This window comes from Athene cunicularia (assembly GCF_003259725.1).
Source record: "Athene cunicularia isolate RWA chromosome 3 unlocalized genomic scaffold, athCun1 chr3_part1, whole genome shotgun sequence".
NCBI lineage: Eukaryota > Metazoa > Chordata > Aves > Strigiformes > Strigidae > Athene > Athene cunicularia.
The window spans coordinates 123432352-123458170 of record NW_020799097.1 but is presented as its reverse complement, the minus strand read 5'-3'; the positions used below and the strand labels follow the sequence as shown (position 1 = coordinate 123458170).

At 40.8% G+C, this 25819-nt stretch overlaps 1 protein-coding gene across 3 annotated transcripts in view; it reads right to left on the bottom strand.

The window, feature by feature from the left end:
• VPS54 (VPS54, GARP complex subunit) overlaps positions 1-25819 on the bottom strand; it is a 55063-nt gene that overhangs the window by 3272 nt on the left and 25972 nt on the right. For all 3 annotated transcript variants that reach the window (XM_026844267.1, XM_026844266.1, XM_026844268.1), the window contains 15 exons: positions 25420-25546; positions 24262-24369; positions 21048-21103; positions 19110-19206; positions 18289-18626; positions 16251-16380; positions 15636-15817; positions 14686-14798; positions 13297-13360; positions 11022-11127; positions 7580-7667; positions 5846-5967; positions 5654-5734; positions 1903-2010; positions 885-979 (listed from right to left, as the gene is read on the bottom strand). In XM_026844267.1, the coding sequence (XP_026700068.1) occupies positions 885-979; positions 1903-2010; positions 5654-5734; positions 5846-5967; positions 7580-7667; positions 11022-11127; positions 13297-13360; positions 14686-14798; positions 15636-15817; positions 16251-16380; positions 18289-18626; positions 19110-19206; positions 21048-21103; positions 24262-24369; positions 25420-25546 (1815 nt within the window). The remainder of the gene's footprint in view (positions 1-884; positions 980-1902; positions 2011-5653; positions 5735-5845; positions 5968-7579; positions 7668-11021; positions 11128-13296; positions 13361-14685; positions 14799-15635; positions 15818-16250; positions 16381-18288; positions 18627-19109; positions 19207-21047; positions 21104-24261; positions 24370-25419; positions 25547-25819) is intronic.

The window sequence follows — 25819 nt, the reverse complement described above, 5'->3', positions numbered from 1 at the left end:
TCAGCACTGGGTCAACCCAACTCTTCAACCCCTCCAGGGATGGGGACTCCCCCCCTGCCCTGGGCAGCCCATTCCAACACCCAACCACCCCTTCTGGAAAGAAATGCTTCCTAATATCCAGTCTAACCCTGCCCTGGTGCAGCTTGAGGCCATTCCCTCTTGTCCTATCACTTGTTTCTTGGTTCAAGAGACTCATCCCCAGCTCTCTGCACCCTCCTTTCAGGTAGTTGTAAAGGGTGATGAGGTCTCCCCTCAGCCTCCTCCAGACTGAAAAAAAAACCCAGAAACAGGATTCAGTCTGCAAGAGGCTGCTCTCTTTCCTGGGAGGTGTGGGATGCCAGGCACAGGCACAGCCAGCCACACCCTTCCATGAGAGGCACCACTGACCCGTTTTGGGGATGGGGCAGGAAGGGGTAAAAGCTCTGTGGAGCATAAACTTTGTTTTAAATCCAGTTCTGCTGTAAAAACAGTTTCTGTATAGAAGCTGCCTGTCACACAGATGAAATACCACTTTTTCCTGTTTTTACTTTGCTAGCGCTGTGAGTCATCATCCATGTTTCAAAACTGCTTCATGAATCACGCGATTCTTGTGAATCAAACTGTGGCCACTGCTGTCACACAAACGGAGAAAAAGTCACCCACAAACAGAGAAAACCTACAGCAGGCTTCCTGCAGGACAATGCCCAACTCCCAGTCTATTATCAAGCCAACTGCATTCCTAGTTAGTATGGAAAGGCACAGGTCATGTCCTTTACTGTAAGAAAGCTCCAAATGGGACATGCTAAAACCCAGAGTGTGGCTGCATTCCACGTTTACAACTTTCCTGCAGGAAGACAAAGCCTGATTATTTAAATTAAACAGTAAAAAAATGTATCCAAACGTACCCATTCAGAGGTCCTCCATCATTGACGACGTTTAGGTGGGCCAGCTGCCTCTTCAGGTGAAGTTTGTAGCTTGCGTTAATTCGTAAAAACAACATCTAGAAGAAACCCCAGAACCAGAGTAAGGAACCATCCCCAGGATTGCATCGCTGCCTACAGTGAGGGAATCTACCACCAAAGCCTTAAATCACTAACCTTTGGTTCTGTTTTAGCAATGCATGTGACTTTCCCTTCTGCCAGTCCTTCAGGCTCCTAATCTTTCTGGCCATACACAATTTCTAACACGCAGGACAGTGTACACCTTCACTTATTTGTTACATGTTGCACTTGGAAGACACATTCTCTGGAGCATGAATTTTTCTTCCCTGTTGTTTGAAGCATCTAGCAATGTCTATTAAGGCTAGAAGGTAACAAATCTCTTCCCTGTACTGTAACCACTTAAAGTCTTTTCTTGCAAGAGAAAGCATGAAAAACAGTTGAAGAGACCATTTAATTTAGTGCAAAAGAGAAACTACAACTTAGTGTATACTGGATCAGTCCTTCCTGTCCTCAGACTTAAAACTGCAGTAGCAGTAACTGCAGCAAAAGAAAAAGCACATCTGGTACTATTTGGCTGCGTAAGACATTTAGAGACCTTCAGAAGCCACTAAGTTTGAGAAGCGTTACAGAAGAATTCCCTGGAAGGGCTGTACTCGAGACCCAAAGTGCTGCTGTTTGTGCAGAATTTCAGCGCTAATTTGAACTGAAGATTCACCCCTGTAGACATTAAAATGTAGCTCAAAATGCTGTCAGCAGTCAGTTCTTTTTGCATGTCTCATCGTTCTCTCTGCACATCCAAACACTTACTTCAGTTCAGACTGAGCTGTCTGCATGACTGCTGCCAACCCCTTTAATGTGGGGGTTTCACAAAGACTCAAAAAAGAATATTTCTCCCCCTAGATAAAGCATAAGTCTTTCTTGTTACCAAGTCCATGTGCATTTGCAAGGGAGGTGTTACATGAATCTCAAAAATAACATTCACCTGAGTTTGCTCCTCAGGAAGGAGATCATATATAGCTTCATGCATCTTTGCCATTTGCTTGCAGATATTCCTGAAGCATGTGGAAGGAACAGGAGCTTTCACTTCATACTGGAAATAAAAACACCACTGGTTACTCCTCTTTACCACTTAAAACAGTTTATATAGAAGAGTTTCCAACAGCCATCTAAAGCCCTCCGTTACTAATGACGTCATGAACCAAGGTTCATTTAGTGTATCACAAATTAAAACAGTAGCTGGGTTTGTCTGATTCAGCCAAGGACTCGCATCATACAATCTTTTAGCACTTCTTGCTTTATAAGAAATCTCAAAGCAGTATGAAATCTGAGGATTTCCCAATTTAATCTATTCATCTTTGTTAGTTTGAATCGCTTTTCTTTGCTCATTACTTTTTGTTGGTTTCCACCACCAGATGCAGGTGAAATTACAGATGCAGGGAGAATAATCACTGTGCCAGCTACACTGATGCATGCCGTGTGGCCTGTGAGCTGGCCCTCTCCCTCAGATCTGTACGAGTCAGTGACAGACCAGCAATTCTACCTCAAGTACTTCACGAGAGAAAACTACTTCTCCAAGATCATATACACCCAAATTTCTGAAGAAACAAGGAAAGTAAAACATAAAGAAATGGAAGCTCCTGGCCATAAAAAGAAGAAAAAAAAACCACCACCAAAAAACCCCCCACAAAAACGTTGCAGAAACACCTTGGAAAACAAAGTAGAAAATGTTCCTTCTCCCAGTGACTGAAACCCAAGAAATAAGACACTGGACACCACCAGATGGCAAGAGATTTGCTACAAAGGGAAGAAAATTCTTAGGTCCTCAGCCTGGATAGGGAAGATCTGAATAATTTCAGAAGCACTTTGAAAAACTGTCCCAGGAACAGGGAAGCTAGCCCTTCAGTTCCTGGCAGAGAGGCTGCGCTAGTACAGGTCTGGGTTAATCACTGGTAGGTCGCCTTTGGTAAGGTGATACCTCCCTTCCCTCAGAGCCTCGCAAAATTCGCTGGAAGAGCCGAATTGTTGTAACTAAATTATTTACAAACACATTTGGAGGCGCTCTCTCATGCTAGCCTGAACTGTGAATGAGAACAAAGCCTGCCTGAGTGTGAGAGAAAAAAAGAAATGGGGAGTTTTGAGAAAGTCTTTACGGAAAAGCAAAACTGATGACCTAATTTTGACAGGAGAAGTAGCAGAAAAATAGCGCTTACTGCTCCAGGAGCTCTGTTCCCTGTGTGGGACAACTGCACAGTGTACAGGATTGTGCCTCAAGACATAAGGGTTAGGCAACAAATGATTTACAATTTACAAGTATGTTGTAAAGCCAAAGGGAACTGTCAAGCTGAAGCAACAGCTCTTGTGTGACCACAGACAAATCAGACTCTTCATCGTGATGGGGGAAGAGCAGCAGCACCAGAAAGAAACATGAGCTCCAGTCCTGCAAGGTGCTGGCCATTTTTATCTCCAGTGAAGGTCAACAGCACGTAAACCACGAGGGATCAGTCAAAAATTTACTGCTCTTCTGTCCAAACAGTCACAAGACAGCAAGTTCCCAGAGAAGCTAAGAACTTGCACCAGATTTTTTCCATGAACACCTACCCCTTTTTAAAAACCTACGCCTTTTTCACGTGTTAATTATAGCTGTTAAATACCACCGTTCCTGTTTTACCTCCCTGCCAAAGTTAACAGACAGATGCTGGGAACTGTCCCTGCTGTTGTGAAACGCCTCGCTGAGCACACGGCCGCATCACAGTGGCACTGTGTGAAGACAGCTCCTGTTCCACCGAGCTCCCAGAGGGAAGCAGAGCCTGGAAACACAAAAGTAACTTGCTCTCATTACCCAAGTGCCTGGTCAACGTCCCATCTACTGGACCAAACTGTCTGTCCCCTACAAAGCACGTTTCTAGATCGTGCAGTGTTTGTTTCTAAAGCATGCTGGCCACGCACTGCTATGAAACTTGCCTGTGTACTCATTCAGTTTTACACACTTTAATAGCAGGTGACCACTGAAATATTTAGACTCTCACAAAACTACACCAAAGAACACACTGACATGGTTGCACTGACATGCCCATTTGCAAATTTCCTGTTTTCATGTTCTTCACAATCTTTGGTGCCATGATTTCATTTTCAGGAGCAAGATGAGCCAAATTGTGAGGTATGTTAGAAATAGAGGGAAATAACACATGGTCTCCTTTTCTCCTGTACTCTGTGGGCTGCCTCCACGTGAGCCTGGCACTCTCAACTCAAGCCTTTAAGAGCTCTAAAAGATGGGAATATTCTCAGCTTTTATCTTGTGCCAGCTCAAGGGGAGAATGGGCTGTAAAGATGTACCATCTTTAAAGGCTGTACCATCAGGAACATAAACTGTGTTACTGGTTTGCTGTGGGCTAACTTGTTTGGTATCAATAATCTAAATTCTTGTATTTGTCTTTTATTTTCGAGAGATAAAGAGGTTAAGTGACCAAAAAGCCATGTTACTTCATAGAACAGGTATTTTTGTGTGGGGGAAAAAAACCCAGAAAAGCAGTAGACCACTATTTGGATCTTTAGAAAGGGGCATAAACGTGTTTTTGAAAAGTGTAAACACAACAGGGGGCACGGAATCCCAATGTAAATGCTTTGGGGTTTTTTCCTCCCTAAGTTTAGGTAACACTATTTATTTGATAGCCCAAAGAAACAGATGCAACGAAAAAGCACTACATAAAATAAATTATAAAATAACAGAAACAGCAAGGAAGAGAGAAATGCTGCCTGTTTCAGCTGCCTCATTGCAGCCTGCATCTGCCTGTCCCCAGCTGTTCTCCACCAGGAAGATGCTGTGCTTCTCATGAGCTCCCACAAGGAAGAGGCTGGCCCAGGCCAATCAATCAAATCTGACACAGAAGAATTAGTTTATTTCTCTCATGGAACACATTTTATGTCAAAAAAAAAAAGAGCCTAAGATCCAAAGCAAAACACTAAGCTTTAAAAGCTCATGTGCTGTATCTATCAGATTTGTGGGCCCAGGAGGTCCCATCTTGGGGCACTGTCAGTGTATTCCACCTTGAGGTGAGTTGGAGGGCATGGATTCAGCCCAGGACCAAACTCTTCCACTTACAAGCATTCAAAACCAAAAAACCACAAAGAGCACTTCATGGGACAGCTATTAATGCTGCACAGCTACGCAGCAGGAACTGCTAAGCGCAGACCTCTAATCTCCAAGACTGCAGCCCAATAAATGGGCTGGTCCTTCCCCTCAAAAAACTCTTCCTCCTCAGCAATTTTTTGCCGTTTCCTCAGCTGCAGGAAATTACACGCTCGCCAGTTCCAAAGAGGCATGGTTGGGAAGAGCAGGAAGCGGGGACTGGGGCTCAGCCCAATTGCAGACAAGAGCTGTCAGTAGATAAAACTGCTGAGGGTAGGAGAGCACTTCAGTTTCTAAACCCCAGAGCATCTGTGCCAGACAAAGCATTTCTGTTACTGCTGAAGGAGTAAACATGAAATTTTTTATTTTTTTTTTTTGGGGGGGTGGGGGTGGGGAGGGTGAAGACAAATGACACCCAGGTGGCAAAAGTTAAGACAAAATACATTCACAAGTACAGCAACAGAGCTTTGTGTTCATACAGTTTAGAGAAGTTCAAACAATTCCTGATTAGGAAAGTTTAAGACTCCATTTGAAATATCTAGACTGTATATAATGAGGCCTCCAATTGCAATTTAGAGAATGTATAATTATTTCCATAAATCATTACCTTGGATAATAGTTTGTCAAATAAGCTATCCATTATGGCAACGAGCTTTGCTGAAATTTCAGCTATGTGGTCGTGATAATCCTGTAATGGAAGAAAGCAGGGTTTATTTACTGTCTAACAGCATTCATATTCTTCAGAGCACGGTTGAAAAGCAGAACTTTGTGTTTAATTAGGAAATGCCAAAAGAATTACCTTCGTAATGTGGTCAAAATGCCTGAGCATGCTAAACTGCTTCGGCTGCAGTCGAGCTTCAAAATGAGCCCTGATAATAGGAATGTAGTGTACGATTAGCTGTAGGCAACGTGAAGAAAGGGCTGTAAATCCAAAAGTGAGAGAGGGAAAGAAAAATAACAATTATTACACAGGAAGAGTCATTTTGTATAGAGTGTATCTCCTTTAACATAAATAACAGATCTGATACAATTTAACATGCTGCTTTTTTGGTTGTGGGTTTTTGTTGGATTGTTTGTTTTAAAAAAAAAAAGAAAGTAAGCATTTGTTTCCACTGGGAAAAACCCACCCAGTGAAGATGCCAGACTAGTACCTGGCTATTCAACCCAGCTTCTGCAAGACACGGGTTAAGAGACTAATTTTACAAGGGGCTTTAGGTGTCTACTTGACATTTTGAGCCCTGAGCACACGCAGACATCAGAGAGATCTCAGAAGACCTGACTCATCAGCTACCTAACCTCAACAGCCACATTCTCAAGGCATCAATATTTCTTCTGCAGGAGGCGTACATAAACACCCTGCCCTGCCAGCGCTGAGCTGCCCAGAGCCTGCACCCGCCCGTGGTGCTGCCAGGATTCCCAAAACTAAGCTTCTCCTGTGTCCAGCGGGGCCTGAGCTGGCAGCAGGACACACAGGGGCGCCAGCGTGGTCACCACATGGCCAAGCCTTCTGGAGCAAAGACCCGACCTAGATTTTCTCTGCTCACTTGCATCTGCTTCAAGACTATGGGCCATGGCCCCTTAGGGGGAAGACTCTCAGCCCTCAACTCAAGCTATTCCCTTTTAAAAAAGAAGGGCAGACAGGACACCCCAAAACACAGGAACTGCAAGTTAAACAGCTGCTTCGACCCGTCAATTAAAGGCTCTTAATTTCAGGAGATAAGTTTAAAACTGGGGGTCTCAAGTAGCACATCAGACTTTTCTGTAGCACGGAACTGGGCACCTAGTTCTCCCCAGCATGTCAGAGCAGCTGAAGCAGTCCAGACAGGTAACTTGGGGCTGGCAACTTCAGCTAAATAGCTGCACACTAAAAACGAGAAACTCTAAAGCCCAAATCATAGTTTGGATTCAGCATGCAGACACAGAGCCTTAAGTTACCTGACTGCACCAGTACATTCAGCCACATAAAGACTAACTATTCTGCCCAGAGCCACCCACAGAAATCCATTCGCGCATTACTGACACACGGTTATAACCCACAGGAGCTGTATATGGACACGGTGTTACAGAATACAGCACCACAGGGCAGATGGGACAGCACAGCTCAGCGAAATGCACGGGCAGACAGGGGTTTGGCTGCATTCCTCTACCTACGTAACCCCTGTCTCAAGATCTGAACACTAAGCACCTCCCAAGCATGCCAAAGTCACCACTAAAAAAGTAATTACACCTTCCTGCAGTCAAAACATTTTCATGGAAAGCTTGCTAGCCTGTATATTTGTTCTCAGGTTTCCTTCATGTAACACAGTGAAGCTTTACATTTAAACTGATCCAGCAGAAAGCAAAGGAACTGGATGGATTTTAGTGCTTCATCAGCCAATTCACTAGCTTTTATACCTGTTTTACCCTCTAAGCAGCAAGGTTTTATCACCCTCTGTGTTCCATGCACAGCAACCACAACACAACCATAGGTTATCATAAATGTTTAAACAGGTAGGAGAACAAGTTTTGACATTTTAAATATAGAAGTCCATACCTAGGTTTTTTGTAGTGATTGTTTTCAAACCAACAACTTGTAATGCACCAGCTCCAAGCACTAGTTGGCAACTTCTAGAGTTGAAATACTGTGAGAAAGAAAAAGATAGAGAAAATGCATGCTGACTTTTCAACAACTATGCATAACCATAGTTTAGAAATACCATCAATAGAATTTTGCAAGATTAAATAGATTATTATGAAGCCCAGTGCGAAGAGTTTCACATACTTCTTACTACAGAGAAGTCCATGGCTGTTAACTAGTAAGACAAAAGGAATTTTTCACCACTCTCAGTAGTCACTGGCACATAATATTTTTTGATTCAACTTATGCTAAAGCACTCAAGGCAGCATTTCAGCAAAGGGAAGCAGAAATACTACTATTAAAAACACAGCTACTCAATGATTTCAATTCAGGGACTAATTTCTGCTTCTCTCTGAGACCTTTTGGTGAGGCTTGTCTGTGAAAGCAAAGCCACAAGTCAGACTTGCTGCAGACTAGCTATGTTCAGCCTTAACTCTGAAAGCTGTACATAAGGACAGCTTTGTACTAGAAATCTGTAAAATGTACTTCTCAAACCAGGACCTTGAATGTAGTGAAGGAGAAGGAACTCACTAGTTTTGCTAAGTAGAGTAGACAAGTGTAATACCAGAATGGAAAATATCAAAAGAACAAGTTTCTGCTCTGGGTCTAGGCCTTCCTCATTACTGATGTTAAAGAAAACTTGAAACTCACTGCTGCTGAGATGACTGAATCTGTGTTTATAACAATATAAAATACTGAGATTAAGAAATAATACACAGAAGACGTTAAGCCACACCAAAACCTAATTCTGTAAGAATTCCACCTATAGTGGAGGACTCATGACTTGATCTTGCTGACTTAGTTCCAAGAGAAAAAAAATTACTAAGTGCATGCAGGCCAGCAAAGTCTCTGGACAGTAAGACAGTTCATGTTAGCATATTCTGTCTTATTTTGGAATGCTGCTCCATCACGCAACTTTGAGACACCAGGTATTCTAAACTGGCTTGAGTGATGCAGTAGAGATGGAGAAGCTGTTGCTGTTGTCCCCGATTTCTGCACTGAATGTAGAGCATAAGTCCCAGTGCTCAAGTTTAACAGAACTGCCCTGTTGACACGGGTGGAAATTGAGAGGTAAAACCTCCAGACAGCTGACACCTTCTTATGCACCTGAAGATAGATTCACAAGGAATTGCGACAAGGTGGCCCTGCAGCTTGTGTCTGCAACACAGAGAATTTCCCTCACACAGAGCTCTTTTTCTGGGGGGCTAGAAACCTGCTTCACAGGCCTTGCTTTGTGATAATGCAAGAACAAACCCAAAATTTTAACCCTCCATGAGTAAAAACATGAAACAATTTTTCTGGCTGTTGCCTGGAGTCAGTCACAAAACTCAGGACCGCAGAGGATACGTCGTGAACCCCACACATCCACCTTAGGCTGCCAGAGTGGTGTATCTGGGGCTAGAAAAGTAACACAGCCCTAGTGCCACAATTAAACCTGAGCTATGTGTGGCACCTGACCTGAGAGGGGCATAAACTACTCTGCCCTCAGACAGAAGTCAGGGTCTGAAACTGCCTGACATTAACTTAATCTCCTCCTGAAAAGCAAGACCTATTCTTATGCCTCCTGGTGGTCTTTAGAAGTAGATCCACTGAGCTAAAGCCACATCCTACACAGCCTATCCTCTGAGGTATTTAGCTCCAGTTAGCACCAACTCATTGACTGCGTGGCAGACCATTAAAAACATGCTCTACAAAGGACGATAGACACTTGTACTCTCCCACTGCCTTTCATGGATATTACTCAGTTACTGGACAGTCTGTTCCAGACAAAGCAACGAGACAGCAGCATGACTTAAACATCAAAAGAGCAATACCCCCTCCTTGTGACTGCTTGGAGGAAAGCATTTCTGTGTTTCAGCACCATGGCTGCAAGCCTTCTCTTTCCTGTAATTACGATGGTGTTTTTGTCCATACACAGGTGTCATTTCACTCTGGTTGCAGCCACAGTTCAAAGCAACCTGGAATCTCATTACCTGGGAACACTTTGCAGTTTCCATCACAATAAAGACCATCTCTTGCTACCTTCTAAGCTTGCTAGCTCTGACAGTTGTCAAACAAAAAGCATAGTGACATGCAACGACACCTTGAGTGGCTCTTATTTTGTTCAAATGATCTTTTGTTTTTGCTAGCTGTTCTTGTCTTCTCTCCAATTAATGGCACCTTGCTGCCAGAAGGAAATACAATAATTAAACTGCACATAATGTTTGAATACAAAGGAATAAACCACAAATGACATAGGGCTAGAACAAGATACAGTAGGGAGAGAGAAGTAACACAGAGAGATGCAAGTCTGGCCAAGTTTGAGGCAGCTGCTTCTATTGTGCCTGCCTGTGAAAAGGTGTTGCAAGATCTGAATGAAACAGCAGCTGGAGAATGAGAGGTGAAGAGGGGTATCCCCCAGGCCCAGACTGAATGATTTGCCTTGGATAGTGCTTTCAAAGGGCAATGTTTGTGGATGAATCTGAATGATGACTGCAGGGAAGAACGTTCCTGCATCTGGTTATTCAGATAAGAACTACCAACAGGAAGGCTACTTAAAGGTCCATCTCCTGGGGTATGTTTCCCCTTCTCCGTCCCCCACTTTATGTAAAATATTTTTGAAGAGTATAAAATTACTTTTGGTGAGTAGAACCTGTTCATCTTTTATTGATTATGCTTATGCTCAGAACTCTAATATGTGACATAACCTTTGTGAGCAAAGACACAAGCGAAAACCTTGAAATAAATTAACTGCTAGGCTTTGGAGCCTACACACACACACACAGAGTTTTAAGATACATTCATGTGCCCCTTTTATTATTGTTTACTTATATTACCTTGCAGTGTCTGTGCTTTACCAGCTTTCCTCTTCTCTAGTGCGAAATAAATGACAAGAAGGTCCTGGTCTTTCATCACCTTTACATTTTACAACAGAAGCTTCATCCCATACTATTTTTCATGCTTCTACTACCTATACCTCTACTCACTTATAAAAACCAAGGGACTTGTTTCCTTCCTTAATATAGATAGATGTCTGTGGCATCTGGGATCAAATTGCATTTTCTTCAGCAGCATTAATTCCACACCCAGCCTGAAGGCTGGGCTGCTATGACAAACACTTATTAGATGTGATTTCCAATATTACAGGTGAAGAAGAGGAGAGACAGCATTCCTGAAGTTAATTCACACAACAAATTGCATCTTTAATACCCTTAGGTTAAAAGGCTACCTTATGGCACAGTAACAAATGCAATCATTTTGAGACAGTTTATATAATTTATAGGAAATCATAAAAACACATGAAGCATTACAGAGAGCAAGACATGTTCTCTGCCCTGAATACCCCCGATTAGCACAGCTGGTACATTTGGAGTCATACCTTCAGTAAATCAGACAGGCGGGTAAGCATATCAGTCGTGATGGAAGGAATGTTATCCACACACTGGCAGTACTCAAGGATTATTCTTATTAACAGCAATACTGTCCTACAAGAGAGGAAACAGCCAAATATGTCATCTCAGTGCACAGATGATGTTGAAAAATCAAACAAAGGCCAGTCATGTTGATAGAAAGCTACCTAATGCTAGAGATTATAGCATTAAATAAACCCACTAACTGATCTGAAGTAGAACATAAAAGAATATATACATAAGGATGGTTATAAAGAAAATCCATTCCACAGGGTGGCATGTGGAAAAAATACTTAACATATGAGAGATAATATCTAAGGTTCATTGGTATAATTTTTTGATCTCAAAAAAAAGCTACTGTGGGACTAAAGTCTCCACATAGATGTTGGCAGGGGACAAAGAAATCCAAAGCTCCTTTCTTATACTACTGTATAATTCTGGCCAACTTTAAGTATAAAAATCCACAGAATGTAGACTGCAACCACCACTGAAAAGGATGTAATGAATGCTAACGAATCTTTAACCAGAGAAGGTAGCTGTGAAGAAACACCACCAAATATTCAAAGATGCTCAACACTTGTAATTTTCCCCTGAATTCAGCAGGCACTGGAGAATTCAGGAGCTACTGGATGGAATTAAGAAGGCTCCACAAAGAACAGGTGTGCTCCTTTGAATTCAAATACACAAAAGGCAGGAAAACTAAGGTGAGATCCAATGTTCAGACTAGATATTCTAACATTTCATAAAGTTAGATCTCTTTCTTCCTTTAGGAAGTAGAGTTTAGAAAGATGATGAACAATCAACTGAAAATAAACACCTGGAAAATTTTGGGGGGACATCTAGGCTTTTTTTCATAAATGCATTTTATTTGATTAAATACAATAAAACTGTATGTAGAAGTCTGTAGAACTGAAACAAATATTTGCACCAACATGAAGCTGACAACTGCTTCACAGAGCTAAACATAGTAAGTTTAAAATGAGCAGTGATGGATTATCAAACACATCATCTATTAAGTATATTTTATCCTTTAAAGCATGTTCAGATGCTCTTGCTTGACCTGAAATGCTCTTCTGCAGTGACATCAGTTGGCTGGCACAGAAGTTCTGAGCCATCAGCTTCTAATTGAACAGCGATGCATCATCACGAAGCAACTCAAAATGACAGCTGGTCAAAGACATTATGGAAATCGGAACTTTTAAGTTTGGGGTAAATTGATGTTAGGGCTCTGGGGAGTGAGATCTTCCAAGTTTTACTCCCTCCTCAAAAACACTCTCATGCATATTTAATGATTAAGCCTCACAGTCTTTGGAAGCACAGCATGTTTTTAAATGAAAGAAGTATGTGAGTATCATACATTTTAAAAATGTCCTTGATATAACCATCTTTAAGAAACTACTTTCCAACCCAGAGCAATCAGGATGCCAAGAAAGCTGCAAGTGTATGCAGCTTCTAAGATAGCCCACATCCGGCCCACATCCGATTTCTTATTCTGAATAAAATAAGCAATCATCCCATAGTAGACTCATGTATTTTGGGGTTCAGCCTGGAGAAGACAAGGCTCTGGGGAAACCTTACTGTGGCCTTCGAGTACTTAAAAGGGGCTCATAAAAATGATGGGAACAGACTTTTTATCAGGGCCTGTTGTGATAGGACAAGGGATAATGGTTTTAGACTAAATGAGAGTAGATTTAAGGACAAAATTTTTTACCATGAGAGTGATGAAACACTGGAGCAAGTTGCCCAGAGAGGTAATAGATGCCTCATCTCTGGAAACATTCAAGGCCAGTTTGGATGGGGCTCTCGCAACGTGATCTAATTGAAGATGTCCCTGCTCATTGCAGGGGGGTTGGACTAGATGACCTGTAAAGGTCCCTTCCAACCCAAACCATTCTATGATTCTACGATTTTGCCAGAGATAACCTATAGTGCAAGAAATAACAACAGTGTGCTATGGAAGACAAACCTGTATTTTCAGGTGTTTTCATGATATAATTGGAAAAAACTCCAAACATATTCAAATGAAACCATAAATTTCAGCCTAGTCATTCAGAGAAGAGCATTTTAATGTACAGAAGTGCTTGCAATGTTTTATAACTGTTTGAGAACTAAAGAAACTAGTTTGTGGAAGAAGAGGCTTTTTTTTATTTAAAGAAGATTGCTAAAGCTGTTAGTATTCATCACAGTTCTATGCAAAAGTTCTTGCCAAATAACCCACTGCTAAGAGAAAAGAGTGCATCTTACCCAACTGTTGCATATTTTTGTCCTTCAACAATAAGGAATTCAGCTGGCTTTCTTTCTTCAGTAGCTAGACATTTTAGCAAGAAATTAAAAGGGATGAGTTGAACTAAAACCAAGTACAAACAATGCTAGTTGCTAAAAATTTAGTGTGCACTTACTAAGGCTTGAAAAAAAAGTAATTTTTGAAGCACTGCTCTTTTACAATATTTGTTACATAGTTTGTTGCCCATCATAATTATTATGATCTGTAAAGTTATTTTATTATCTGCTGGGATTTTAGAGTAAAAATCTCCCAGAGTTCCACAGTCATTATGGACTTAAAAACTTCAAATACAACAGGTTACAAACAGAAGAAAAGCAGAAAAAGTCACTAGGTTTTCTACTATTCATTCTCAAATGATTTGCTGGGTATATTAATTTTTAATCTTCAAACCAGTATAGTTTGGGTATATCAATATTTAATCTTCTTCCTAAGGCTTCATACTAGAAGCTCTTACTGATGCAGTTTTTCATGCTAAATTTGATGCCACCAGTTTCCCATCTTCTTAAAGGAAGCTGCAAGAGCTTATTTTAAGAGCAATGGTCAATGAGTATATTTTGTTATCATGTTCCGTAATTGCAGTGATCATTGCCCAACATGCTCCCTGTATCTGCTATATTCCTTTGGGGGGGGGGATTGTGGTTTCTCCACTATGACAGTACTGTATTTTCTTCCTTCTCATCTCTCGCCATTTTCTTCCCCTCTGTGTATGTTTTCTTCCTCTTCTAGCTGTTCACATTCATCACTGCAATATGGGATGAGTATCCTCACAAAGTAGGAACACATTATGCATTCCCATTTCGTACACAGAGAAATGGGACGCGAGGAGAAAAAAAGTGACTCGTCTGAGGTCAAATGAGGTTTCTGTGGGAAGGTAAATAATTGAATGCACCCGAGTTTCCACTGCCATGAGCAGTCTCATAGCATCAAGTAGTGGGAAGGAGCAAGCTTTGTTTAACACAAGGAGAGCTGAGCACACACACATGCTCCTCAGTCCCTTGCAACACTTCAGTGGTATGTTCTGAGGAAATTTGTGCAAAGAATGTAAGCCTCTACACTGGGAATACTTGTATAAAAATGTAGCTCCCTCCCTGTGCTAACACTTAAATGGGTTGTCAAAAAAAAAAGGTCTTTTAAGGTTAGCACAAGAAGTTTCAACACTGGTAACAGAAAAAAGAAAAAAAAAAAAAAAAAGAAAAAAGGTATCAACTTGCTTCCGATCCCCCCCAGAAGACAGGGAGCAAACACAGATGAAGAATGACATAAGAATCATCAGAATATGCCCATCAACATTCAAAAGCAGCATTTGCTGATAATAAATTCAGTTAACAGTAGGACTGCAAGATACATACCTGCAGGTTTTTTTTCAGGGAGAGAGATTCTGCCATCTGACACTGAATCAACAAGATCCTGAAACTCGGCAGGAACTTCAGCTTGCTTCCAGCGCTCGTTGTCCAAAAGTAGACTAGTTATAAACACGAAAGAGAGGAGGCTGAGAAAAGTAAACGTCTTGATGCTTCTCCTGCCTGTAATGCGGTGGAATCAAAACTACAGTAATTTTTTTAAAAAATAAGCCAGTGGCCCAAAATGTTAATTCACCTTCATTAGAAAGAGGTGTCCAACAATTGGCAGTAGCAAAACAGAGAAACACCATGTTGGCCTCAAGGTCTCACAATTTGTTCATTCAATCTATCATAGAGAAGACTACACTAAGCAATAAAGGTCCTTATGAGATCACTGCCACTGAAACGATGTGTAAATACTGGAACTTTTAAGAGTTTTTGACGATGAGAGCAAAAAGACTTGATGTATATTACTGGAAAGACTGTTCTCCAAGTGCTTAAGGGTTTTCTTAATTGTTTTTGTTGAAGGTTTTTTGGTACAGGGTTGGGTTTGGGGTTATTTGGTTTGGATTTGGTTTTGTTTGCTTGGGGGGCTTTTTGGTTGTGTTGTTGTTTGTTTTTTGTTTTTTTTTAATAACAGTTTGAAGTGAATTATCCTAAAGTTACTTAACCCCCAAGACAGAGCAATTCTGCTCTTCAATGTCAGTCTTGAGTACTTTCTGTAGCTACTACTGTCCTTATTTAGATAACTGTAGAACAATATAGTTTGAAGAAATTAAGTTATGAAAACAGTAAAAGTCTAAACCAATTGAAAATAATTTTAATACTGATTTTTCACACCCCGCTCTTAAGTACAACTGGCTTACTAGTGTTCTAGGCAATAAAAGCATGTGTTTGCCTGGCATATGACTGATGAAATTACTCATGTAAGAACACAAAGATCTTCTACCCAGAGATACCTTAGTTTCGTCTTCCTCTCCTCATGAAATCTATTCACAAATCTATTGGCTTGACTCTGAAGTGCTCCTCGCAAGGACATACTTTTCCTGCCACAGATCTGCTCAGTATCTAAGATAAAGCCTTCCATCAAGCGAGAAAGAGCAACGAATTCATTGGAATTCAGCTTCTCCAGGAAGCCATCCTAAATGCAAAGAGAACCACTGTAAGGAGACATAACACCACAAAAACTCACAGATGGAAAGAAATAACTAGTCAGCTCGTCTGAGGGCTACCAGTATTTTAAGAGGCACATTATTTAACCCTACATGGGACAGAGAAGGCAGATTGCAGCATAAGCAGCTACCTTGTCATAGAAATATATTCTCTGCATGCAAAGACAGCATTTTTTACTAAAAAGTAAAAAAAAAAAGGAGCAGAAACCCACATTGTCCTACAATGACATGATATGTTAATGCTTGTGTGCTCTGGGCATTAACATCAAGTGCCTGCGGCAGCAGGAACAGTTACTTAATTGAGAATGACCTTTCAAAACTCTCACTCATTAAAACAGTAACTTGGGAGTAAATTCTCATTAAGGATGAGACACCAACAGCAGTCTGACCCAAGTTCCTTACCTTTGCTCTTGCCATAAGGAACTTGACTGAACGATCATGGCAGATATCAGAGGCATTGTAAAGTAACTCTTGAATATTGTTTGCCAGCCTGACCAGTTCCAGGTCAGTCAGCTTCATGTCATCACTGATCCTACAAATGACAGAACCAGTTGGTTGAACATCAATTTATAAAAAAAAAACAAAACCAAACCAACAGTATTTCTGCTCATAGGTTGAAGGAGGAAAGAGCCTTGCAGCAACTGTCAAATGCAGACAGTCAGTTAATCACCAAAGTCACTTTGTACAGATGGGATCTTCTAAGCTGCTGTCAATGTCATCTCAGTCCCTGCAACAAGGAAATGCATAACCGCACATCCCTTATTTTGTTTTAAATCCACATTCTAATTGCTATTAATGGTCTAAAAGAAGACATGATATAGCCATTACTAATACAATAAGTATTACTAACATTGACTGAGCTAAAATTTACCCAGCTCCTGTAACACTCAAGCATTGCAGGCATACAGCAGATAAAACAGCATTTTTCTTCCAATGCAAGTGTAAGGCCTAAAATACATATTCTGCACTCCCCACCACCTTAATCTACAGGCTGTCATTCTAGTAGTTCTTAAGACTTCAGGCTCTTTAAGTTGGTACTTTTTAAAAAGCCTTTTGTGATTTGTCTACTGGTTTGAGGACAGCCTGTAGCACAGCTCTGCCATTCACGTAATTAGTTAAGATAATAATCTTTTGGTCCAGTGTGGCTGCTCAAGGGACAGTATGAGAAGAGAGAGAAAACCTGGGACACTACAGAGCAGCAACGGGACTCACATTGTTTTAACTGTGTAATTTTACAAGCCTCCTCCAAACACTGAGCAGAAGTGTAAAGAAAACCAGGAGAGGGATGAAGCAAATTCATTTTAGAACAGAGTTATGCAACCAGCCTTGGAAAGAACTTTATTTCTTGAGAGCTCTAGCTGGGGGGTATATTTTTAGCAAATGTGGCAAAGTGCTCCAGACTGATTTGGACCCAACCCCCTTCTCCTTCCCTGCTCCTCACTGTAACCCTGGACCTCTCTCCACATTACATTTTAATTCCAGCGTACAATGGATGTTTGGACAAACAGAGGCCTGAATTTGTTTTATTCACAGCATGTTTATTTTAAATCCATCTCCTTCAGCCAGCATTGTGATTTAAGGGGGAAGGTCTCTATCAAAATTGACAGTTGCTTAAACACACAGTATAGACACCTGAGTGTCAGTTAGAACAAGCCAACCACTTGCTATCTTCCATCTTCCAGGGGGATAACAAGTGGTATTTCAATTTTGCTTCACAGAACTCTGCATCCAGACATGCTGGCTTTTGAAGTGGTTCATGTCCAAGTCCCACACACACTATGACTGATTCTCTTTAAAAGGTAGCTCTGACTTCCAGCCATAAATAAGATATGCATAAAAGGATGTCAGAAAGGTTACAACTCTGGAGTCTAGAGCACCACAGGACAGCACTGCTGACGTTACCAAAGCACTGAGATGGAATTATTTAACCATGCCAGTCAAAGAGTTGACAATGAAAAGCAGATTTTTCTCTAGAATTTATCAAGGTGTATTCCATGAAGCCAGCTTAAAAAAACCCAGCAAAAATAGCCATAGAGAACATGGACAGGGAACAGAGATGCTTCTGCCTGCTACAGGCATGACAAACAATCTGTCTTTTGTGTAGGCTAGACTTGCATCTCTCCTGTTCTCTACAGAAATGAGCTCTCCAACAGAACGATGGAGAAGGGGCCCTTTTCTGTAAGAAGTTTAATAACGAGTCCCCGTATCACTCCACAGGGGTGAAAACAAGGCAAACAAACAAAACAAAGGAGAGCTGGGGACAGGGCAGTCTAACAGCAGTCTCTAGGGGTGATGGTGGAGAGCCACTGCACATCACTTACCTAGAAAAGCAGATTCCTTTAAAGTAGTTTTTGTACTGTATCATCAGAAACAACCACCTGCACCTAACACCTTGTTTCTGACACGCTGCAAAGTGGAGACAGGCACCGTATTTACTTACATCATCTCTACTCCCCCTGGAGTAACAGAAGACGATGTTTGCTCTTTGCTGGATGAGGAATCGGTAGTGCACTCTGGTTCAGAGACTGAATCACTGCTACAGGGCTCACTGTTTGGGGAAGTGTTTCTTTGAGAGGTAGTGTCAGCTGCTACAGGCAGGAGGTCCCCTTCACTGAACGCATCGCTTATAAACATGCCTTCATGGGTCAGGTAAGCTACTTCTATATCCACTGTATTGTCTTTAGCCGAGTTCTTTTGTAAGGTGTCCTCCAGGTCTCTGGTTTTTTGGTTCTTGTCTAGAACCAAGAAAACCACGCTACGGATAGTATTTAACGTTGCCTAGAATCAAATACAGTTTTTATTACAAAAAAAAAAAAAAACCAACAAAACAAAACAAGCTTGTGCTAGAAAGAGATTTTCTTTTACCCACAAAATTAAACTAAATCCTGGCTTTATTTTCTATTGTGTAATTAACATTCAGAGGCAGACCCATCCGTCTGCGGGTAACCAGTATCAGATGATTCTGAGAATGGTGAAAGAAACCTCATTTGGAGCAATCTAACACATACAAAAGTTCTGTCCTAATCCCTAGCAGCCTGAAATGGATGTAATCATGCAACAAGAGGTATTATCTCCTTCCCACTGCTCTCTTTGTTAGCACTAATCATTTTTGCCCTGGATGCCGATATTCACATATCCTTCTTTCCATCAGAAGTTTGAACTCTATAAGCAAAACCAACACCTTCAGACTTCAAATGGAAAGTAACTTCATTCCATTTCATGTCTGAACTCTGTGAAGCTCTTGGCAGATGAATGTCTTACCTTTATTCTCTTGAGGAAGATGGTAAACTTAGAAAAAATATTCTTCAGTAAATCAAACCACTGAGGAAAATTCATCATCCTCATCTGGTCTGCAAGCCTAAAAAAGAGCAGTATTCAGTAAATCACAAATGTTTACTGGCCATGATGCCTACTGGCACATAAAGAAAAAAACCCATGCTTTAAATGTAATTACAAATATAGGGAAAACTGTAGACTTTTATCTGGCAGAACGCCAGACTTCACCTTAACAAATCATGATCAACACAATGTATGCAAGCGGAATGGGGAAGGAGGTATATAAAAACAGATCATACTAAAAAAATTCAACCCTCACATTTACCATTTAGCTTTTTCCAGGGTGTAATGTTCTTTTTGCTGGGATAAGTATGTGTTAGCAACAAGGGAGGGGGGTTAATAACTTTTCCACAAATCATGTGGGAAAAGAAAAATTACAAAAATAATTAAATGAAAATATTTTGCAAGTGTTACAAAAGCCATGTTATTATGCCCATTTTGTTGCATTGCAATGAGACCACTTCTGCTATTAAAGTGCAAGTCAGCTGTTTGTGGCAAAGGGCAGAAAAGTCATTGACAGAACAAAAGTTAAACCCTGTAATACACAGTTAGGACCCAACAGCAGAATAGTAAACATTGGAGAATGGTGACCAAATATCCAGTGTTTAAAAATGACCCTGTGCCCAGTCTTTTCCCAACCTGGGTATGAATCCCATGCAGATTCTGCCTCTCGCTTTGCTTTATCAGCTGGCCTGGCTTTAGTATATTGGGGTAACCCTTTGCTGAGCTGAATGAATTGCAGAGCTACAGAAAAACAGAAGCTGGCAGGGGCGTCTGTAGCTGGCACCTCTGGAAGTGCCTTGTCCAAGCCCTGCTCAACATAGGTCCAACTAGACTGGGTTGATCCAGTCCCTGCCCAGTCAAGGCTTCTCTATGTCCCAGGACAGAGAACCCACAGCTTCTCTGAGCCCCCACTCCAGTGTCTGATTATCCCATAGGGAATACATTTTTCCTAAGATTCAACTAGCATTTCTCATCTCTCATCTTGTACCTGTTGCCCTTCATCCTTCCCCTGCATACCTCAGAGGAGTCTGGCTCTGTTTACAGCTCTGCTATCACTTTCCCATGGGGTAGCTGTGGGCAATTCTCCCCTGAGATTTCCCCTCCCCAGGCTGGAGGGGGACCCAGCTCCCTTGGTTGCTTCTACGACACTCCATGCTTCAGCCCCCAACAACCCAGCGACGTCTGCTGGATCTTAATGTCTTTCTTGTTCCTTAGCTTGCTGGCTACACTAATGTGGCCCAGGCTGTGGCTGCAAGGACACACTGCTGGTCCATGGCCAACCAGTTCTCCACCAGGGACCCCCAGGTCCTGCCACGCAAAGCTGCTCTGAAGCCAGACAGCTCCTCCCTCTCCTCTTTGCAAGGGGCTGCTCCTTCCCAGACACAGAACGTTGCATTTGCCTTTGTTGGGCTTTGTGAGGCTCCTGCTGGACCATTTCTTGGGTCCGAACTTGTCTGGTCTCCTCTCTGGATACCTCCTATTCTTGATCATGCAGGAAGTACTGAAACTACCGATAAGTTTTAATGCCAAATCCCAGATTATGACAATAGGGAATGTTTTCAAGTAAAGAGATATACACTTGAATACAGTAGTTTATGCTTCATGCAGCGAGATTCACAGAATTTTAGTATTTATTTGAAAGGTAAGCTTAAGGTAACATTAGAACCTGAATGAGAAGGGGAATACACAGTATTCTTACATAGACAGACAGAACCAGGGGCTTAAGGTGAAAGAGAGGGGTAATCCTTAGTTATAAGGAAATTTAAGCACAAATTATAATGGTAAATTTATCTATGCTAAAAAAAATCCATTTCCTATCCCCACCCACCACCAAAAAAAAAGATCTGGCTGTATACTTACTTAACAACCACTTCTGTATCTATTTCTTCTATCTGCGATACCGTATTAACCACACACTGTCAAATTTAAAGAGGAAAAAAACAAAACAAAAAAGATCTTAGCTTCTTTCTAACTGCTGCCAAGTTTCAAAACATACACAATAATCCTCAAGTTAAATAAGGAAAAGTAAAATAATAAAGACATTATTTGTATCATTTAACAACTTGTTTCTCTAAAAACAAACAAAAAGACCAAAAGAAACCCACAAAACCACCCCCCAAACATCTATTTGCAAAATACAGATGATCAGAATGTTCCCAACTATGTACTAAGCTCTGGAGGGCACACTGTCTCCATCTCAAAGGGACCTGTTTTTCCAAGCATGGATGCTAAGCACCATTTCAAAAATGTGTCTCAGGTCAGATACTTAAGAAGAGAAGCCATATTCTTCCCCTTTCCAAAGTGAATGACTTTGGGAAACATTGGTTGACTTCCTTTTCAGCTTTAAATACAGGACTTGGGAACTAACCTTCACTGGAAGAAACATCACCAGGGAAGTGTGGAAGTGCACACCTATAGTCCTTGCTTTCAACTGTTAGGCGGACACAGTTTCAACTGCTCTCCTAGCAGACATGGTATTGACTGTCTGTCTGTCCTCTTCACCTCTACAGCCTGCCTAGATTTCTGACATGTTCATTGCTATGCTGGGGCCTTCCCTCAAAGGACACTTGCTCTTCAACAGGTACACAGAAAACTGGCCAGTTTCTTCAGGTCTCCAGAACCATCGATTTTCATTCCAAACACAGCTATTATTTTACAGCAGTTTCACTAATCTCTTTTCACACTACTTGTAAGCCCTAGGTACAAATCAACCCCATTCAGGACGAATAAGGGAGTTTCTCCCAAATGCCAAACAATAACCTGATCAAAGGAGTCAGTAGTTATGAATTCATCTTGCCTTTAAGTGAATATTTTCAATTCAAAATGGTGACTGAGGGCTGCTATCTCAAGCTACATGACTTTACCCATGTTTTGAATGATGGTGGTCAGTACAGAAGCTTCTTAAAAACACCTTGCTCTTGAACAGTGTGTTCAGTGTTCACAAGCCTCAGCTCTTTCACCTGCCTGGCAATAAAGAGCTACTAAAGTACTGACCAAAAGAGTCCAGCAACGCATTTGAACAGGAAGCACATTTGAGATATGGAAAGGAAACAGTTTCCTTTATTAAGGAAAAATATCCCTAAGAGTTGAGACAACAGACCACAATGCAAACGTGTTGCACAAACCACACAGAAATACTCTGATCTTGTCTATTTTCCCTATTCAATAGAAACTTACACTGGAAGTTGATTAAACTTCATCTATTACTGAGCAGAGGTGACACTTGAAATATCCAACATGAAGACAAATATTCCCAGTAGAATGGGAAAAGCACTTTATGACTGGGAATGAGCAGGAAAACATGGAGCGCTACCTGCCTATTATGCAACTAAACAAAGAATCTGAAGGGGGAAAAAAGTCTCCTTATGACTGCTGACACAGGCAAATAAAAAGTCAATGGTGACTCACAGGCAGATGAACAGTTTTACCCTGATGTCACTCATTTTTTTTTTTTTTTTTTTTTTTTTTGGTGTTAAGCCTTATACAAAGGCCCAGAGCAACTGCACACATCTGTTTGCCTTTGTTTTTCCAGGCTTACAGTAATACAGCATGACTAGAAAGGAGTGTCCACTCACACCTTCTACTGATCTTTCAGGGAGCAGGGCAATGACCCAGCCCAGCATCCCACTGCTTTCAGGTGGGGAAAGAACAAGCAGCTAGGGCAGGAGTGCTTAACCCAATTTAAACTGGACTGGGGTCAAGTGAGAAATGACTTGCATCATTGCTAAGTCCTTCTAAGAAGAGGTGCTGCAGTCACATCACTGTCTGTCTTCTAATTCTAACACAGTATTTACTAGCAACATTGGCCTGTGTTATCTATACCCACCCTGCACAACCAGATCGACAGAACCGTGGCGCTGCAATGGGAAATGGATTGGGAGAGACAATCTGGCTTAAAACAAAAGGAATAATTAAAAAGGAAACCCCAAACTTTTAAAAGCTCTGTTCCCAATGTGGTTCACAACACATCCGTGAACAGTGGACTATGCTGTGAGGGCAGGAAAGACTGTCTTCATCTGATGGAAAACCCGCCACCTGATCATCTCCCAACCTTTGAGTTACAAATCAGAGGTGGCTTATAACATGTCAGAATGCAACCCTTGAAATAATCATCTATCTTCAGGGGAGAAAAACACCCCTTATACAATATTCTCACATATGCATGCACACAAACAAGATGAGTAAAATTAAAAGCACCAAACACACACTCAGAGTTCAGTCTAAGTTTCTGTTTGCAAACAAAAGCCATCATGTCCAAACAAGTCCATGCATTTTCCCCAAAAATCATCATCTGAACTTTGTTCATTTGTTGGTTTTAGCTGGTTTTATCTACAAAGATTTGTTGTTTGAAGATACACTACCGTAGAACACAAACCACCACACCAATGTGAACAAGAACTCTTTTTTTTTTTTTTTTTTTTTTTTTTTTTTTTTTTTTTTTTAATAGGCAAGCACTTCTACCTTCCTCATTACTTCACCCTGTTCTCAGAAAAATGCAAGGATGTTTTCCAACCTTTTATCACATGCCTGTGCCAGGTCTATGCTAACATTCAGGCAAGCAGTTTTCTGTAGCATTTGTTGGAAATTCCATTGTTTCAACTAGCAATTTTTTTTAATTCTCTTTTATGTATTTACACCAAGAACTTGCAGGTTTTGTTTTTCACAAGGTTGCAGGGCGGTGCTTTTTGGTGTGGTTTTGGGTTTTTTTTTGTTTTTTTTTTTTTTTGAAACATAATGTTGTAACACAACTATACGATTCAGGAAAGCCATGTGTTAAGAAAAAAAACTAAGCTAAAATCAGGGGATTCAAAACAATGGAAATTATATACAGAGGAAGCTGTGATCTGCTGTACTTATGCTACCTGCTCCTTCCAGAAGGCCTTTTCTGCAAACAGACCTCTGTGCTTCAGGAAGTCCTTAGTGTCTGCAAGCTCAGCTGCTCTAAATGAGAGACCATCAGCCACCAAAAAACCTTCATCTGTTTTAACATCTTAAGCTGTTCTTAATTACTTAAAAAATAATTTGTAAGGGGTTGAGGCAAGCTTGTCAGAAACATTAGAAGTGTGTGGCTTACCTGTTTAATTATGTTCTTTGCAGTAATAATCATTTCATCTCCATATATTTCATAAAAATTTAGCTTTCTTTGTTTTAAGAGTCCAAATACAAGTGATACAAGTCTTTCCTATCAAGAAAAAAAAGAAAATAAAAAAGCACACTAAAAATATCAAGGTGAGGACAAGAAACAATTTTAAGAAATTGCACAGCAGTAAGAAAGTTCAGATATCAAGCACATGGTGAATAGTTTTTAGATCAGTCTAGCACCTTGAGGCAAATGTCATACTTGAACTATACAAAGTTCCCTGTGGCAATCAATACCAGCTGAGTCCCTTCCTCCCAGGCCCCTTCATGCCTGTTCCTCAGTTGTGCTCATCCAACTTGTGCTTAAAGATTATTTCCAAAAATCAGTGAGTTTCCTTACCCCAAGCAAGAATGACACTAAATACAGCTGCACCAGCACAAGTGAGAGGCTACCACACATTGCAGCACAGAGGTGAGAAAAAACTATAGGGCAGAAATGGGAATATTTAAGTGCTACTGTCATTCACTAGATTTCATTAAACCCACAGATGAAACAAGACCAAACAGTTAATAGGGTCTACCAGTTACTGAAGAACAGTACAGGCAAAATTCAGAAAAATCTTTTCCTGGCTAGAAAGCAATCACAATAGCTTAATCTTCAGATATTTATGATCTTCATAGGGATGAGGACTATATATATACTGCAAATGAAGCATGTATTCAGGGAAGCTATATACTTGATATAAACACCCATAAATGCAAAGGGAGACAGAATGAGAAGAACATGCAATTATCAGCTTTAATTGCAAAACTGAAATTTTACAGTCAGGTAGATATGGGAGTCCATGTTCTTTTCCACTTACACGTTGAGGTTCATGAAGTGAACTCAGTATACATTTAACCAGAGAAAAGAGAACTGATTATTTAGAAAAAAAAATAAACTAGGACCGGATTGCACTTCCATGAGTTAAGTTATAATTATCTAATTTTATCAAGCACAAAAAAAAAGGGGGGCAGGGGGAGGTTTGGATGGAGAAGAGAAATAGTATAAAATTATAATGTTGCTACTAGGGACCTGATGAATTAGTTGGTGCTAATTAAGTATGTTAAAGATGCAAACATATTCATCAGTTTATTTCAATAACAGACATACCTCTTCTAGAATTTGGCAATCATCTTCTAGGGGTCTATTTAAATCATTGCGAGCATACGTTGAAAACTCTGCAATCATCATTTTATCTATCAGCTTTTCCAGTTCACAAAGCTGTGAGCCAAGATGCCTAAGAAAAACAGCCATTGAGATATGAGCTAAATAATCAACCTGAAAACAAATCATTAGTTCACAGTTGAAGAAAATAACCACCCAGCAGGTAATCTCCATGCAATCAACACTGGCTTAATGGAGGGCTCAAATCTTTCACTTCTTAGAGCAGCTGAAACCATGCATTTTTCAGAGGCACCATCACCTTGCAACAAAACATATGGATTTGAATATTGATAGAGTATAAAAATTGGAATTAGGGCCCCTTTTTTTTTTTTTTTTGGGGGGGGGG